The sequence below is a fragment of the Schistocerca nitens genome, chromosome 1 (assembly GCF_023898315.1).
Source record: "Schistocerca nitens isolate TAMUIC-IGC-003100 chromosome 1, iqSchNite1.1, whole genome shotgun sequence".
Lineage (NCBI taxonomy): Eukaryota > Metazoa > Arthropoda > Insecta > Orthoptera > Acrididae > Schistocerca > Schistocerca nitens.
Window position 1 is genome coordinate 879,939,659 of NC_064614.1, and position 18,211 is coordinate 879,957,869.

An 18,211-nucleotide genomic window follows, 5' to 3' on the forward strand; every position below is an offset into this window, starting at 1 on the left:
CAGTGTATTTGCTTTAGAAGTGGGATGTTCATAGGTTATGGAATTGTCTGCAAGCAGCTGTGTTGGAAATGATAGTTGACCTGAACGCATCTAAATTGCACATCGATAGGACTAGAAATCCCATACATTTCCATCGGAAGCATCAACTGCCGTAAAATGCCTAGCAGTAAGCATGTGGAGTGAGCTGAAGTAAAATGCACACGTCTGGTTCGGATTCATTTGTTGCAGTCTTAAAGGAAGCGATCCAAATATTAGTAACTTACATCTCGGTGGGCTAAAGCAAAAGAATGTGTCAGGCTTAAATTCACCTGCATGATATGATCTGCCAACTAAGATGGGACGATGTAGGAGGCGAGTGACCGCAAATCCCCTCGGTATGTCACCTAGAGGCTCTTGAATTACAATTCGGATTGAGGTGTAAGGATACTAAGGTGACTTCTGTTGCTAGAGGAAACATTGACATGACTTGTTCTGGCTTGTACTTGTTGATTGATTGGTTCTCGATGTACGATAGTTGGATTAGCGTGCAAGTACCGGCTTTGCTTCTAAATAAATAACCAGCACTATGCATATGCGTGCTACCCATGGGGATATACTCGGCTCTAGACGGTATACAGTGCCATAGTCAGTCCACTATCGAACAGCAAGTGGGGGTAAAAAAAATGTACAACGCTGTGATTAAGTCATGAATATCTCCCTCCTCTCGCAATAACTCTGTGTTACGCGTGGAAGTCGCATCGATTTCAATGATTCAATGGATAGTATGCTGGAAGCTCTGTGACACTGTTAAATTCTTATTATGGAGCTATGTTCCATTTGAAAAAAAGGTGATATATTTCTCACGAAACGCTTTGCTATCAACGAAGACTCTTGTATCAATACACTGTCGTATTTCCAGCGTACTAATCATGTGAATACGATAAAGGAGATTAGGACATGAGCAGAGGGATATTGTAGACAATCATTCGATATTGACGAATCGTGGGGGGTGTTGTGGTATTTTTCTCGTTGTGGTAGCTCTCTACATAGTCAGTGATGGGTTAAATAGTAGACAGTCTTCTAACTAATGGTATAGTGCTGTCGGAATGTGATGGGATTTCGAGAGAATTTTCAAAGGCTGTGACTTGACGTGCGTCAAAATGACGTGGGTTAAGATGCTATATATCGAAGACTGGAAGACTCGTGAGAATTTGGCAGGTACGCGATACTCTGACGAAAGGGGAGTTTAGAAGTGAGCTCTATACTGCTTCTTCTAAGTGCTGTGAGCGAACATCGTCAACTATTTGACGTGGGTTACCGCTCGTCTGGGTACGGGAGAAAGTGTCTACCCTGTCTGTGGGATGTTCCCAGTGACGTCACAGAAGCGACTGTAATTGTTACCTGGCGAGTGTAATGCGTCTGCAGGATAACGTTAATCAAAGTGCAAAGTTACTCTTATGTTCAATTTAATTAATTACTCACATTTGATATGAATGACGTGCCGCCGGATGGGCGGAAGTGAGGGCGAGAGTACCACGGATATGATTTGCGAGTTGGAGCGGTAACCATGCGGTTTTTTCGTCGCAGTGACATCTTTTAACGAAATTTCAATCTCCCACCTACACTGGGAGAGAAGACCATCGTAATAAAATCAATTATATCACCGAATTTATAAAGTGATATGTGGTATTAACCTAGTGTTTACAACTCTTCTTATGTTGCTATCTTAAGAGACTTCATAAGTGATGAGGCATGTGGGTAGTTTACGAGAGTTTTAAGGTGAGGCGGCATCCTGTGGCAGAAATAGAATATGCTCTTAGTACTCTGTCATGAGCCAAAAATTAGTTTCATATTCTAGTCCTGTGATGCACATCGTATCAGATATTAGACTGGTTAGAACAATTCTTTCTTTCTTTAACCTGCCGAGACAATACAGAGAGGACATATAGCCTAAGTCATGCTGATGTACAGGATTTTCACAATAAGTAACTATACTTAAGGGATGTGTGCTCCAGTTTCACCTGCCTACGAAAACAGCTCGTATGAAAGGGAGAAATCTACTATTCACGTAAGAAATGGTTCAAATGGCTCTGAGCACTAAGGGACTTAACTTCTGAGGTCGACAGTCCCATAGAACTTAGAACTACTTAAACCTAACTAACCTAAGGACATCACACACATCCATGCCCGAGGCAGGATTCGAACCTGCGACCGTAGCGGTCGCGCGGTTCCAGACTGTAGCGCCTAGAACCGCTCGGCCACTCCGGCCGGCTCACGTGAGAAATTCGAGGTGTATCGACAACATCCCTGTTTCAGATTGGGTGAAATAATTTATTTTTTTTATTGGACGATCTGTGAAGGGGTTGGAATAGCAGTTAGACCCATACATCTAAGCTGCACCTGCATATCTTGCTATGTGCTGTGGCCAGTAGCGGAGTAGGCACGAGGCTTCGTCCAACCAGAAGCTGTGGTTAGCCTCGTGCGACCTGTAGTTACAAAGAATGCTCCACCCTGTCGGCTCTTGCCCACAGCTGCGGAGACAAGCCTCGGCGGTGGTGCTTGGGGCACCCTCTAGGTGGCTGAATAGCGAAGCAGCCACTATACCGGTTGAGTGGCGACAGTAGTAGACGTGTGTGTTGCATGAGAAACACCCATCAACGAGCACCAATAATTTTCCCAGGTTCTATTTCACACAGCTAGTACATAATATACTCACAAGCACACAGAACGCTTTCTGACCACGGCTGACACTTGCAACTTATTGAGGACATTGCATAGATGCTGTTCGTGGTTAGATACATCAGCACTACCTGTAGGCTTGGCTAGCATCTACATTCATGTTCAACCATGCATAAAAATGGTTCAAATGGCTCTGAGCACTATGGGACTCAACTGCTGAGGTCATTAGTCCCCTAGAACTTAGAACTAGTTAAACCTACCTAACCTAAGGACATCACAAACATCCATGCCCGAGGCAGGATTCGAACCTGCGACCGTAGCGGTCTTGCGGTTCCAGACTGCAGCGCCTTTAACCGCACGGCCACTTCGGCCGGCTCAACCATGCATATCGCGCAGTATTTCCATATTTTGTCCAACCCTGTATTCTAGCGAAACTTGGAAACTGGTGCCTCATCCTCTGAGTCTGCTCTTAGCGACGTTATATAACATATTATTACAAAACGCTTGATGGAATGGATCTACGATGTTCCCCACTTGGTACCACTCCACGGTGTAAGGGACAATCATTTGGGCTCTGAGTTGTCAGAGGCATGCACATATGGACTGAATGTTTCTTACATCCTCTGAGCCTTCTTTTAGCCTACTCATCTATGCACCAAATTTACACGCGCTACTTCGTCGATGTCTGCGAAGCACACCAACAGTGAGAAATATCATCTGCCAGTACACTGAATGTTTGTGCGCAATTGTTAAACTTGAAGCATTACGGTGTATTGATAATTTTTACTTTTTGGACCGCCCGACTACAACTGAATGAAACACAATTTTCGTGCCATACGCGTTTCGCCTTTATTCTCTTCAATGCATCTTCAGTGGCCTGGAATAAGTACACATTTTTAATATTTAGTTTACATTTTGGACAAATGTACCTATAGGTTATAAACAGTTCTCGTGGTTGGTTTTTCCTATTATGTAGTAATGTTTTGATCTGTACTTACAAGTTGCGTGGGCGATATTACGCTTCTGTTCCATTTTTGGTGCCGTTCCGCTTCTGATAAATGCAACTTGAGGTTTTTTCCCACATTTCACAGCGCTAGGAACTGAACACTTGTTTTGATTTGTGTTGTCAACTGTCATATGTTATTGCCTAAGATCGAATGTTATTGCCAACTTTGTCCGTAGCTCGTGGTCGTGCGGTAGCGTTCTCGCTTCCCGCGCCCGGGTTCCCGGGTTCGATTCCCGGCGGGGTCAGGGTTTTCACTGCCTCGTGATGACTGGGTGTTGTGTGCTGTCCTTAGGTTAGTTAGGTTTAAGTAGTTCTAAGTTCTAGGGGACTGATGACCATAGATGTTAAGTCCCATAGTGCTCAGAGCCATTGCCAACTTTCGTATGTAATTTCTGAAGTATCTGTGATCACACACACACACACACAAATGTGTACACTAACAGATCACAGATACCTCAAAAATTACACTCGAAAGTTGGCAATAACATTCGATCTTTGGCAATAACATCCGACAATCGGCAACACAAACCATTGCATCAAAATAAGTGTTCAGTTCCTACTGCTGTGAAATGTGGGGGGAAAAAAATCACAAATGGAACAGAAGAGTAATATGTAGAAAATCGCCCACGCAACCTGTAAGTACAGATCAAAACATTACTACATAATAGGAAAAACCAACCACGAGAACTGTTTATAACCTATAGGTACATTGCCCAAAATGTAAACTAAATATTAAAAATGTGTACTTATTCCAGGCCACTGAAGATGCATTGAAGAGAATAAAGGCGAAACGCGTATGGCACGAAAATTGTGTTTCATTCAGTTGTAGTCACACTGTCCAAAAAGTAAAAATTATCAATATACCGTAACATTACACGCAACTGTGGAAGACAAGACTACAAAAACTGTCGTAGCATATTGCTACAAACATTAGAGTTTCCTTGATAAAAGTGTGTTACTTGATTACAGTGTGCCTCATAGCTATGTCACCATGCTGGTGTCCAAATGTCAAATCACAAATTATTGAAAGCAAGCTTCAAATAGTATTACGATCTGTGGAAAGTTATTCTCAATAAAGCTAACAAACTCTCCAGGATAGAAAATGTACAATATATGGACAAATTATGCATAACAGTGCGACAGAACAGAGAAGCAGAGACGACGTAGGAATGAAAATGTTGCCTACATAAATCAATGCAAACCTTTTCCGTGACTAAAGCAGAATGTTCGATTTTTCAAGAAAACTTAGGTAGAATCTGCTTTTCTTTATTAGCGACTCAGTACACTTACTTGGAAATTTGGAATAGCAACTTCACAAAAAATATTTCATCGATGCAAGAAAAGCAGTTGCCAATGTAAAATCAATAAATAGAAACTATCAGTAAAACTAACAATTTTTTAAAGAAACTTTTAAATTGGATGAACCGTATTGGAACACACTGTATATTTAAATCGAAACAGGGATGTAGGATGGTAACTAGGTTCATAGTCGCATCTCGTAATCTTGCTTGGTTTACCTCTCAGTTAAACACTGATTACATTTAAGATGCGGCAGATAATGACCGTGGAGTATAGTTCAGTATAGAAGCTTACAACTGAGTGTAGCAAACAGGAAGGCACCGGGCGCGGTGCCGTAGGAAGGGGTGGTACTCACAATGTTGGCAGCCCACCGCGAGGAGCCCATGTCCAGCTGAACGGGGGTGAGTTTGGGCGCGCGCACGCCCACCCTGGCGGCCACCCGCTCCACGTACCACGCGGAGCCGATGCCCAGGATGTCGGAGATGGTGTTGCCGAGCGCCGCCGCCGCCATCGTCGACAGCACCATCATCGTGCCCATCGTCACCTCGATGTAGTCTCCCTGTGCACAAAAACACCACACCTGCTCTGTAGGTCCACCCCAGGATCGTAAAAGCTAGGTAAACCCAAAAACGCTTCTGACTTCATGTTTTAAATTTATATTTACAAGTTTACTGAACGACACCCTCCCTCTCACCACTTCAGAGCACATTAATTGCTTAGAAGAGCTGTAAAGGTGTAAAATTTTACTGAAAAACACACTCCCCCTCACCACTTAAGAGCACAGTAATTGCTTAAGCCGTCGGCACACGGACCGTGCTGTCGAACATCAACGTTGAGCGTGCCACGTTTAACGTGCTGCTGAACGCTCAGGACCGATACGACTTGTGCATATGGTACGTGGGCCCCAACGTGGTATACGCGATCGCAACGCACTCCAGCGGCAGTTCAGGGATGTTTCTAGTTCGTAAATCACACTGATTACTCAACGGGCGCGCATTCAATTCCCACGTTACCTCTATAAAAAAGGCACATTTGCTCCATCGTCCACGAAAAGGAAAGTATCATGTCCAATCAATAAGGACACAGGGTTGTAAAAGTTCCATTACAAACAGTGCGATACAAATTTGCAATACTTCTCCGCATAAGAAAAACATTATTTCATCATTCGCACATTTTAGTAAAACCCCAAGGTTAGTCTTACTTGATCACTGTTCCTATCCAGTAGCAGAATCTTTGCAACATGTGAATCATGAAGCGTAAAAGAAATAGGAGCAAAATATCTTTCTACAAGTAGCGCAAGCTGTCCTGTGGATTAAGTCAATCGAACAGTCACCCCTTAAAAAGAGGTGAACTTATATTTACGTAACATCAAATATTATAGTATGTACGTGTATTAAACTAATAATAAACTATCAGAACCTAATAAAAACGCGAATGTTAGGAAAAAATAACTTGCAAGTGTCAAGACGCGAACCACCGCCCCAAAAAACAACTGCATATAGGACAATGACGCTATTCATTACGCTAAACCAGCAACTCAATCGACTTATCAAATTATGTTACCCAGTGTTGAAAACCTTAATCGTAGATATGTTCCTAATTGAAATTTAATTATAGCAAATTGTACCAAGAACAATACGTTTTGGGTGGATCTTCAGTGTGTCGCAGCCTTCAAATAGCCTACTCTCATAATACGCAAGTTACAATAATTCTTTTGCCACGAATATGATGTTTCTCATTATTTTATTGGAACGAATCACAAGTTAACAACGCGTTTTCCAGTGATTCTCAGTTTGCTGGTGCTCAGAAACGGCATATATACGTATAGGCTTGAAATGAATGCCAATATGGCGCCTCACAGCTCTGTACTGAAAGGAGACGGCGTGCGTGTGACGTAGGTGGCGTTGTGCCATCTCATTGGTGAACGCTCAGACGCACGCTCAGAATATCTGATATGCCAGATATTGCTCTGCACGTTCGGAAAGACTCCCGAACGTGCTATTCCACGTTGTGACGTCATAAACTCGGCACGCTCAACGCTCAACGTTCGGAAGCACGGTCCGTGTGCCGACGGCTTTAGAAAAGCTGTAAAGGTGTAAAATTGGTATTATGAGCCTGTGTGTGTGTGGGGGGGGGGGGGGCAGAAAATATGAGCTATCGTGTTTCGGCGTGCCAGTCACCACATCGTGAATGACGTTGGTAGATTTGTTGGTGTATCAATATGGATGTCAATGTGGACTGATCAACGTATCTACTATGAACGGTGCCCCCTCGCAGCTGTGTGACATGGCGCGAGAATAGAGGCCGTAAAAAAGGACCGAAAACGAATGTCACACCTTGTCAGTAACAATCGGTTACCAACTCGACAGGAGTTGCTGCTGTCAGTGGATGCAGTTGCATCTCAACCAGTTTTCGAGCGAAGATTGCGAAAGGAATTGCATGCAGTAGGACACCTCGCAAAAAGCCATTGCTCACAGCGACACATAAATCTGCACTTCTTCAGTGCTGGACTTTAGCTGACTGCAGGAGTGCAGAGTGATTCGACAAGTCGAGGCCAAGGGCATAGACTTCACCGACGCCCAACGTGGCGTTTAATCCGCTGCATATGGATGGTGTATTTCTGGCAACAGTTGATTCTGTTGTATTTTCAAGGTGTTTTTCACACTATTTGGGTCCACCCCCTGAGGTCAACGTGAACATGAAAAAAGACGTTCATTTCACTAATGTAACCAACATTTGCCCCTTATTATACAGTGAGGTGACAAAATTCGTGGGATACCTCCAGATATCGTGTGGACCTCCTTTTGACCGGTGTAGTGTAGCAAGTCGACGTGGCACGCACTCAACAAATCGTTGCAGGCCCCCTGCAGAAATACTGAGCCGTGCTGCCTCTACAGCCACGTAGTGCTGCTTCGTGCCTTTGGCAGCGGCGGCCGTGACGTCACGGCCGAGGGTCGGCGGGTGGCTGGGGGTCGTTGGCAAGTAATCAGTTGGTGGGAAAGCGGCTACCTTGAATTGTTTTGCAATGCTAATAAGATGTGAATCGGGTATATAAGGAGTAGCGTTGTCTGTATATCATTAGTTTCATTTTGTTAACGATGGGTTATGGAGTCTCGTCGTGGCAAGAGTAGTGGAAGGTTTAACACGTATACCGTTCGTGGTGAAAAGAAACAATTACCTTGGTCAGCAATACGTGAAATTAATCGTAAACGTGCAGAGAAACGTAAAAGAGGCAGTTTAGACGAATCGTTGGACTTGACGTCTGTTGATACCGATTTTTTCGATGCATTGGGAGAACTACATTTAACTGAATTGTTTGGTGAAACTCCGTCTGAACCAAAACGTCCCAGACAAGAAAGCGAGCCTACAGCAGGACCTTCTTCGAGACCTGACATTCAACCAAACTTGATAGACAACGAATTAGAAGAACGAGGATTACAAATTCCAAGTACTTCTGCATCCACGACGATGGAAATCGACGAAGCTCTACAGTCTGCTCAACAGATACGTCAAGGTAGTAACAACAGTAATAATACTTCAACTAGTGGAACCAGTTCTACACAATCAACTCCATTTCAATTGTGGAAGTCAGTGGAACAAATTAAACAAAATAGTGTTATAATTGTTAATACTCACATATTTTTTGTATGGGGTTACGCATATAAATGGTTTGATGTTATTGCTCCTGAAAATGATAACAAAGTTGTAGCAAAGAGGTTAGTTACATCTGGAGCACAATTTATGACGAATGAATTAAGTCAATTTTTAAGTAAAGCTCAATTTGATTCATTGCCACATAATTCATTTGTAAAGAAATTATGGATATCTTTAAATCCTATTGGTTTAGAAGCGAGTTTTCAAACTGGAAGTACATTAAGTGCAAGTGGTAGGATTACGCATGTTCCACTGTTGATTTATAATAAAGGTGCAAATCTTGCTATTGCTCATGAACCAGTTAAAATAGCTACTGAACAAAATAATCCCATGTGTATTAGTAGTATTGCTGCTAAAGGTCATGCAAAAAATATTTTGTGGTGATCTAATGCAATGAATGATTATCCTACTTGTTTAACAGTGCTGCCGGTGCAGGATTTTGCGCACGAACTGAGCTCTTAGTTATTCGTATGTCCGATAAATGTTCGATGGGATTCATGTCGGGCGATCTGGGTGTCCAAATCATTCATTCGAACTGTCCTGAATGTTCTTCAAACCAGTCGTCAACAATCGTGGGCCATTGACATAGGGCATTGTCATCCATAAAAATTTCATCACTGAATGGCTACAAATGGTCCCCACGTAGCCCAAAGTAACCATTTCCCGTCAATGATCAGTTCAGTTGGACCCAGTCCATTCCGTGTAAACACCATTGAAGTGTCATCATTAGCTTGCACAGTGCCTTAGCGCCAACTTATGTCCACGGCTTCGTGGGGTCTGCGCTACACTCGAACACTCGAACCCTACCATCAACTCTTGCCATTTGAAACCGGTACTCATCTGACAAGGCCACGACTTTCCATTCCAACCGATGTGGTCACCCATCCCACATCGATTTCGCTGGTTGTTTCATGCAGTCTTGCTTGTCTGTTAGACTGACAACCCTACGCACAGGCCGCTAATCTCGATCGTTGTCCATGGTGAGAAACAATGCCTGAAATTTGGTATTCTGGCACACTGTTGACACAGTGGATCTCGGAATTGAATTCCCTAACGATTTCCGAAATGGAACGTCCCATGCGTCTAGCTCCAACTACCATTCCGCGTTCATAATTTGTTAATTCCCGTCATGAGGCCATAATCACGAAAGAAACTTTTTCACAAGAATACAAATGGCAGCTCCGCCAAAGCACTGCACTTTCATACATTGTGTATGCGATACTGCCGCCATCTACATATGTGTATGTAGCCATCCCATGACTTTCGTCGCCGCAATGTAGAGCTGGTATGGGTGTTACTGCGAGCCTACACCGCCGACGACAGTTACGGCAGTGAAGCGGGTTGAGATTGTATGTGTGTGTGTGTGTGTGTGTGTGACAGAATGGCAGAAATGTGCTATTGTGTTTCGATGTGCCAGTCACCACACCGTGAAACAAGTTGCCAGATTGATTGGTGAGTCAATATGGACTGATCAACGTGTCTACAGTGAGCAGTGCACCCCTCGCAGCCATGTAACACCTCCGAATTGACAGATACCAAGCGAGAGTGTCACACGCTGTCAGTAACATCCAGTTACTAACACGACAGGAATTGCTCCTGTCAGTGGAAACATCCCAACCAGCTTCCGAGCGAACATTTCGAAGGAAATTGCATGCAGTAGGTATTTTGACTCGGGTATCCTGCAAAAGGCCATTGCTCACAGCGACGCATAAATCTGCACATCTTCAGTGGACCAAGAAACTCTGAAACTGGGCATAAGCTGACTGGAGGAGTATAGAGTGGTCCGACAAGTCGCTGTCAAGGGCGTTGAGTTCGTCGACGGCCAAAGTGGCGTTTAACCCACAGCACGTCGAGGGAGCAGTTATGGCCACAGGTGGTTGTGTGGTGTTTTCAGGGTATTTCTCGCACTGTTACTTGGGACCACTCATTCCAGTTAGCGTGAACATGAATAAAGATGTTCATTTCGCCATTCTCGGTTTGCTCTTTGTTATATATCGTCATGATCAGCATGCAGTGGACACTTCCATCATCCGGAATGAGAACAGCCTTGTTCACAATGCTTCACGCTTACACGTTCCTGCTTTGACGGACAAGCGGGCAAGCTACTGCGCATCCAGTTCTACCGATTTATCAGTTGATCGTAATGCTATAGGCAGTATCTGGGATTCTTTGGAACAGCGTCTGAAACGTTGCAGTCAAATCCCCGCAGTGCGGCACCTAATCATCATTGAGCGACATTAACTGGATATGAAACTTCCTGGCAGATTAAAACTGTGTGCCGGACCGAGACTCGAACTCAGGACCTTTGCCTTTCGCGGGAAAAGGTCCCGAGTTCGAGTCTCGGTCCGGTACACAGTTTTAATCTGCCAGGACGTTTCACATCAGCGCACTCTCCGCTGCAGAGTGAAAATCTCATTCTGGAACTGGATGTAACATTGCTCGCCGAATTGATACCATTATTGTGTCACACGGTATTAGCGTTATTTCTCGCAGGAGTAACTAATTTTTTGTCCCGAGTGATTATCATAAGATATAATCCAGTTGCTGCCGGAGCACAGTTCTCTACTCAGTTATCCGCTTCAGGACAGAACACTAAGGAACAAGCTATGTGATATCACGGACAAAAGGGGAATCTCAAAGCATGTGTTAAACCTATAGGCAATAGATAGATGTGTGTTAACAATTCATTAAGAGTGTATTAATAAATGCTTGTGACAATGTTGTTCTCCGTCGCCAATTTTATACATTGACGCCCTTCGGGAATAGAAAAAAACTTCTGTATTTAGATTCTGGTAATGACATTAATATCGACACCTTAGTCTGCCGACGATCAGGTTATAGAAAAAGATGTATTGTCAAATTGCGAATCTGATTAGACATCAACTGTACAATTTATCAGGGACAGATGAAAATTTCTGCCTGACGGGACTCTATCCCGGATTTCCCTCTTAACGCGAGCGGTCGCCAGGATAACTTTGGCTATACGTGCACGCATCCCAGGCCAATCCACATCTCCATATGTCGCCGTGACCACAGTCATAAGTGCTCGCACACCTTCCGTGATTCCAGAACAGGAAGAGACATTATTATTAGTATAGACGTTTTGGCCTGTCTTGTCATGTACGAGTGCGTGCTGAAAAGTAAGACCTCCGACCACTTTATGTGAAAACTCTTAAAGTTCTTTTCCTTAAATGAAACGAAATTTATTAACATTTTACATCGTTATTCCTCATATCTACATATTTATTTCTAATACCATATAGTCACTTAGCGACAAACACATTTCTCCCAAGGAGAGACCAGTTTCTTGATACCGTCGATGTCGGATGTTTGATTATGTTGATGGAGCCACGACCTCACCTTTACTTACATCGCTTCATAAGTTTTGGAAACAGATGAGAAACGTCAGGGAGCAAATCGTTTGGGGGCAAGTTGAAGATGTGGCAGCGATCGTGCGCGTGTGAACGAACTCTGAATTCGAAATTTGAAAACAGCAAGCTGCTTCTCACTCACCGACATAATTACGTTATACACCGACATGTTACACACTACAATTCGGTGCCATCTAGCGTAAGAGGGCTGCAAATATGAAGACATGAAGAATAAAGATGTAGAATGTTAATAACGATTGTTTTATTTAAAAAGGTTGAACAGTTTTCACCCAAACAATTCGGAGACATTACTTTCCAGCGTAATACAGTTTTTATCGCTGCGATGTCTGCAAAAATCCGACCCCTTAGGTTCACTGTCATCGATCATCCTCCATACAGTTCCAACTTGGCCGTACACGATTTTCATTTGTTTCCAAAACTTAACATTTCTTCTACTGCATTTGGCTACAGTTCGTCAGCTGTGTCTGCTCCTTCAAACCTGTATGAATGTCAGAAAGACATTGCATAATCCTATACAGACACTGTAAAATGAGACATCGCAAAATTGGATTGCTTGTCAAGACAGGCCAAAACGACGATAGTAACAATGTCTCTCCCTGTACGGTAATCACAGAAAGTGTGCAAGCACTAAGGGGCGTGGACATGGCGACATTTGCAGATCTGGGTCGGCCCAGGAAGCAAGCACTGATAACCGAAGTTGTTAAGACGTACGTTCGCGCTAAGCGGGAAATCCCGGTTCGAATGCCGATCTGGCAGAAATTTTCATGTGTGAACGGCTGTAAATCGTCTTCGCATGTCTGAAGGACATTGCATAGTACTATACAGACACTGTAAAATACAGACATTGTAAAATTGTGTTGTATCACGCAATAGTTTCAGACTCTGAAGACATACTACAGCGCGCTCTGTTTAAACTCAACAATGTTACGCAATGTACAATTTTGAAATTTTGCATAATAAAACAGAATCCACGTGATTTTGTGGTACATCTCAAGGCCGCCGCAATTTGGTTATTAATAACAAATCCATCAATGAAGACGACGAGTTTATTTTCCTTGGTTGTATGCCCTCAGCTTTTGAAGAACGCGATGTCGGCACTAATATTGAAAAAATTAACAGAAAGTGAGGTGCACCAAATAGAACGTTAACGTACAAGGAATGGAACAATGCTGTCGTTTACCAGACTGTGGTGGTATCTGCAGATTTATGACCGGATTGGGGGATTTCTCCGATAACACCGAACACATGGTTTTCAAAGCGACAAAATTGTCAAATGTAAAACTAGTTCACGGGCACTCCAACGCAATGTTATAGAACCGTTATTGTTCACAAGATGTATAAATTATCTTGTGAATGAAGGTGAAAGAAAAATAAGGCTTTTCATGGCTGCTGCTGTTGCTGATCCCCAAAATAAAAAATGTAACATATTGTGCATCAATAGGCGGAAAATTATTATACTTCGATTACTCTATTGGTAGTACATCGCAAGAATCAGTTTTTTCATCAATCTTCAGACTGGCATGATGCGGCTCTCAGCATATTCCACCCCTGTGCCAATCTCTTTATCTCATACAAGAAATCGCACCAATCTTCCTCAGTTATCTGATGCACATATTCCAGCTTCAGTTTTTCTCTTAAGTTTTTTGCGCCATATACCTCACCCATGTATGATGGAAGTTATTCCGTGATGTCTTAACACACGTCCTACCATCGTTCACTTCTTATTGTCAATGTCTTCCACATATTTCTCTGCTCACCAATTCTGCAGAAAAGCTCCTCACTTCTTATTTTACCTGTCCACTTAATTTTTTATATCCTTTACAGTTTCACGTCTCAAACGCTGCGATATTATTTTTCCCCGTTTTTCCGACAGTCCATCGTTCACTACCATGCAACACTGTGCTCCAAACCAACATTCTCAGAAATTTCATTGTTAAAGTAAGGCCGATATTTCATACTAATAGACCTCTTTTCGCCAGGAATGCCCTCTTACTCTACGTTTATCTCTTTTTTTCTTTTACTTTCTCATAGCTTCGTTCGTCAAGTATTATTATGCTTCCAAGGTAACAGAACTCTGTCACTTCATCTACTTTTTGGTCACCAATTTTGATAATTTTTTTCGCTAAATTCACATGTCCTCATCCGCATTACTTTCGCCTTTGTCAGTTTACTCTCAATCCACGCTAATTAGCAACAACAATCGTAAAATAACTGGGAGTATTCGTCAAGAGTGTATAAACGACCACATAATATTGAGTCAATCCATCAAAGAAGCTATTCACAAATAGCTCGTGTTGAGCATTGCTCTTCAGTCTTTTACCAGACGGGTTTAAGTGACGGTAGATCGGCCATTGGGTTAATATAGAAGATATCCAAGGGTTCGCATAGTAAACGCGAGAGCGTAACGTAGATGCGCGTCGTACTCGAGGTGGCGCTGTGTTTAGCACACTGGACTCGCATTCGGGAGGACGAAGGTTCAGATCCTTGTCCGGTCATGCAGATTTAGGTTTCCAATGGTTTCACTAAAGCGCTTCAGGCAAATACCGGGATAGTTCATTTGAAATTGAACGGCTTTCACGGATGGACAAGGCCGATTTCCTTCCCCATCCGGGAAAGCCGTCCGAGGTTGTGATCTGTCTCTAATGACCGCGCTGTCGGCGGGACGTTCAATCCTAATCTTCCTTGCTCCCTTCCATCCCTCATAGTACTGCTACGGCAGATCGTACAAGAGAGGCACTGTGCTCCATGGAGAATAACACTGTTAAAAAATGCGAGAGTTACGTTTCAAGCAACAGTCAGCCAACATATTGCTTCCTCCCACGAAATTCATATAACGACAAAATCAGAGAAATCGGAACTCATACAAAGGTTTACTAACTGTCGTTTTCCCCACGCACCATTCACGAGTGGGACAAGAGGTAAAAGAAAATTTGCTTGCGGAGTATCGTCCAAGGGCCTTTCATAGAGGAAAGAACGTTTGCACATGCAGTACGCGCATCTGGCTTGTGGCAGCCATTTATTGGTTTCTGGTGTTAAGTGTGATGCAGACAGTTGCCGCATGCAACTGTGCGTTGATAAGTGCAGAGATAACTGTGACCATGGCTGTGGCGACAGCGAATCTCGCCGATTGTGAGGTGCGTTTTCTGCAGGCGGAAAATGTTAGGCCCTGTGACACTCACCGCAGACTTGCTACCATTTACGGCGAAGGTGCAACGAATGTAGCCAGTGCCGAAAGTGGTGCATGAGAATGGGAGAACAGATTTGCACGACGGAGAGGAATCAGGGCGACCCTCCATCATCACAGATGAGCTGAAACAAAAGGTGGATCGCATCATTCGAGAGAAACGACGATGCACTGTTGGCGACGTGCATGAACCATGTCAACAAGTGACTCGTTCAGTTATGCATGGATAACCAGAAAGCTGCGATAATATGTGCTGGATAAGCGTTCCTGCGTCGTTACAAAAGGGATGGCAACATAATCACTGGCCAGACTGTTACCGACTATGCAACGTAGGTTTCTCATAAAACCTCCACAATGAAGCGACAGTTTAAGGAGTGAGGTCATCCCTAGTCACCACAGAAGCCACGTAAGTTCACGCAAATGCTCAAATGTGTGTGAAATCTTATGGGACTTAACTGCTGTCATCAGTCCCGAAGCTTACACGCTACTTAACCTAAATTATCCTAAGGACAAACACGCACACCCATGCCCGAGGGAGGACTCGAACCTCCGCCGGGACCAGCCGCACAGTCCGTGACTGCAGCGGCTTAGGCCGCTCGGCTAATCCCGCGCGGCTAAGTTCAGACAGCATTAACTCAAAAAGTGATGGCTTCTGTATTCTGGGACATTGAAGGGGTGCTACCCGTCGACGTCATGCCCCGCAACACATCAGTCAATAATGAAGCACACTCTCCTATCCTCGAACATCTACATCGGCTAACCAGAACCGCCGAAGAGATAAGCTGTCGCATGGAATTGTTCTGCTGCCCGATAGGTCCAAATGTTGCTGCATACTACCCGGTTGATACAAGCCTCGCTAGGTGAGAAAATCCAGTGGAACATCTTCGAGCATCCTTCCTATAGTCCTTGCTGGTAAACGCATCGCAAGTGGTGATGATCTGAAGTATGCTGTCGTGACTGGATGAATAGCCAGGCGGCCACGTGATGAGAAGACGTACGACAGGTGCCTTAACGTCAAAGGCATGTGGGAAAGTATATAAAGTATGTGCCAAAACGCGGATGTTCAGTCCTTGTATTATTATTAAAGAATATCTTGGCATGGCGAAACGTTCTTTACTTTCTGGATGGCCGACGTAGACGTAGATTGTATGGCCTAGGAACTTTAAGCTGGGAAGTGAGAATAACAGAATAAATTAATAGAACGGAATTTGGATTCAGCAACTCAGAATGAAAGAATTACCATGAGAATATTACAACAGAAAAGAATAAATTTGAAAGGTGTAACAGAAATGTGCAATATTTACACTAAATAGTGATGGCAGCAATTAGTGTTTCTATTTTTGAAATAATTTTTTAAATTTTTTAGTCGTGGGCGTTCTAAACTGCTTTATCAACCGTTAAAATTAGGCCACTCATCGGCCGTTTATGCACTTGTAGCAAAGGCCCTAACAAAAATGAATCCGCTTCAGTGTCTGTAGACAGACGAGTGCACAGGTCACGAAGCGGCCTGAACAGGGTTACTCTCCATCGATCCAGCAACTGGCCTCTCCCAGGGTCGCGTAAAAAGGGGTGTGGTGGGCGCCGGTCCGACCGGAAATGCTATCGTGCCATCAGCCGGCACCACACAGCCAGCGCAAACCACGCACCTAGATGCAGTGCCGCCCACACACACGCCACCACGAGCGAGCAGACGCGAGAAATCGTCAGTCGATAACAGAGCTCCCCGATTGAAACCTGCTCAGTGCAACGGTGCAAATTTCACATCACGAAACGCATTATGCTCCGTAAATGTTTGAAATGGAAGGGCGGAATGGTAAAACAAGAGGGACGGTAGCGATGGCAGAAACATAGCCACATCAACAAACGGATATCACCAACTCCGTATTAACGCCGCAGATTCGTTAGTAATTTGAAATTCCGCGAATCTAGTTCTGTGATTTCCGCAGGCGTCGTCTCTACCGTGCAATAACACGCAATGTAGCACTGTATACGTCATCACAGGACCTAGTGCGGCAGTCCTGCATCAATGCTGGCGGATCTCCAAGAGCTAGGCCGGGCACCTACAGGTATGCTGTGACTCTCCGACGGTTGATGGCTTTATAGCACCACTGTCCATATTTACCACTTCTTATTCTATGTCCTCTCAAATCGAAGATCACATATAATGATTAGAAATTCTTTCTATGCCTCGTTTTCAGCAGTATTTTAATTTGCACAAAACTGAAAGCCAGATATTGTGCAACAAGTAGGAAATTGCAAAATATACCTAAAACCTAGAATCACGCTTTATGTAAACTGTGAGATGCTTCAGAATGCGGCACAGAAATGGAGGTTATTAGCATAACACTTCTAACAACCACATACATTTCCTGCCCCCCCCCTCCCCCCACACACACATACATATATATACATGAGACCTTACCACAAATTTCCAATTTACACACACACACACACACACACACACACACACAAAGGGTATCATACAGTGATCAGCTGTCAGAAGCACGAACATCACTAAAGACTTGGATACATACAGATGAACAAACCCTTTAGGCAAATATTTAGAAACGATCAAGAGATGTGAAATTTATCAAGGGACGACCTAAGAGACCGCAAATAGAAGATCGAAGGAGTCATGCTTACTACGAGCTGAACACTTACAGAAATAAAATATGCTGAGCCTGTACCGTTTAAGCAACTTGCAAACTGCAGAAATATATACCACTACGAAGGAAATAATATGTATCGAGGATTCTAATCGCTTCGTAGACGAACGAAAGATGTAAACTGAGCGATGTACTCTGAAAGTAACGAACAGCGGTCAAAGGATTTCCAAGTACCAGAGGTACACTTGCATGGAAAAACAGCGAGCTTATCAATCGCATAGGGTGAAGGACCTCCCATGAACCATGAATCTTGCCGTTGGTGGGGAGGCTTGCGTGCCTCAGCGATACAGATATACCGTAGGTGCAACCATAACGCAGGGGTAGCTGTTGAGAGATCAGACGGAAGTTCGAT

The 18,211-nt window shown here is 43.7% G+C and overlaps 1 protein-coding gene across 2 annotated transcripts in view; it reads right to left on the reverse strand.

Moving 5' to 3' along the window:
- The window catches only part of LOC126263870 (transmembrane protein 65), a 598,567-nt gene that overhangs the window by 26,853 nt on the left and 553,503 nt on the right, over positions 1-18,211 (reverse strand). For both annotated transcript variants that reach the window (XM_049960951.1, XM_049960950.1), the window contains one exon: positions 5,319-5,522. In XM_049960951.1, the coding sequence (XP_049816908.1) occupies positions 5,319-5,522 (204 nt within the window). The remainder of the gene's footprint in view (positions 1-5,318; positions 5,523-18,211) is intronic.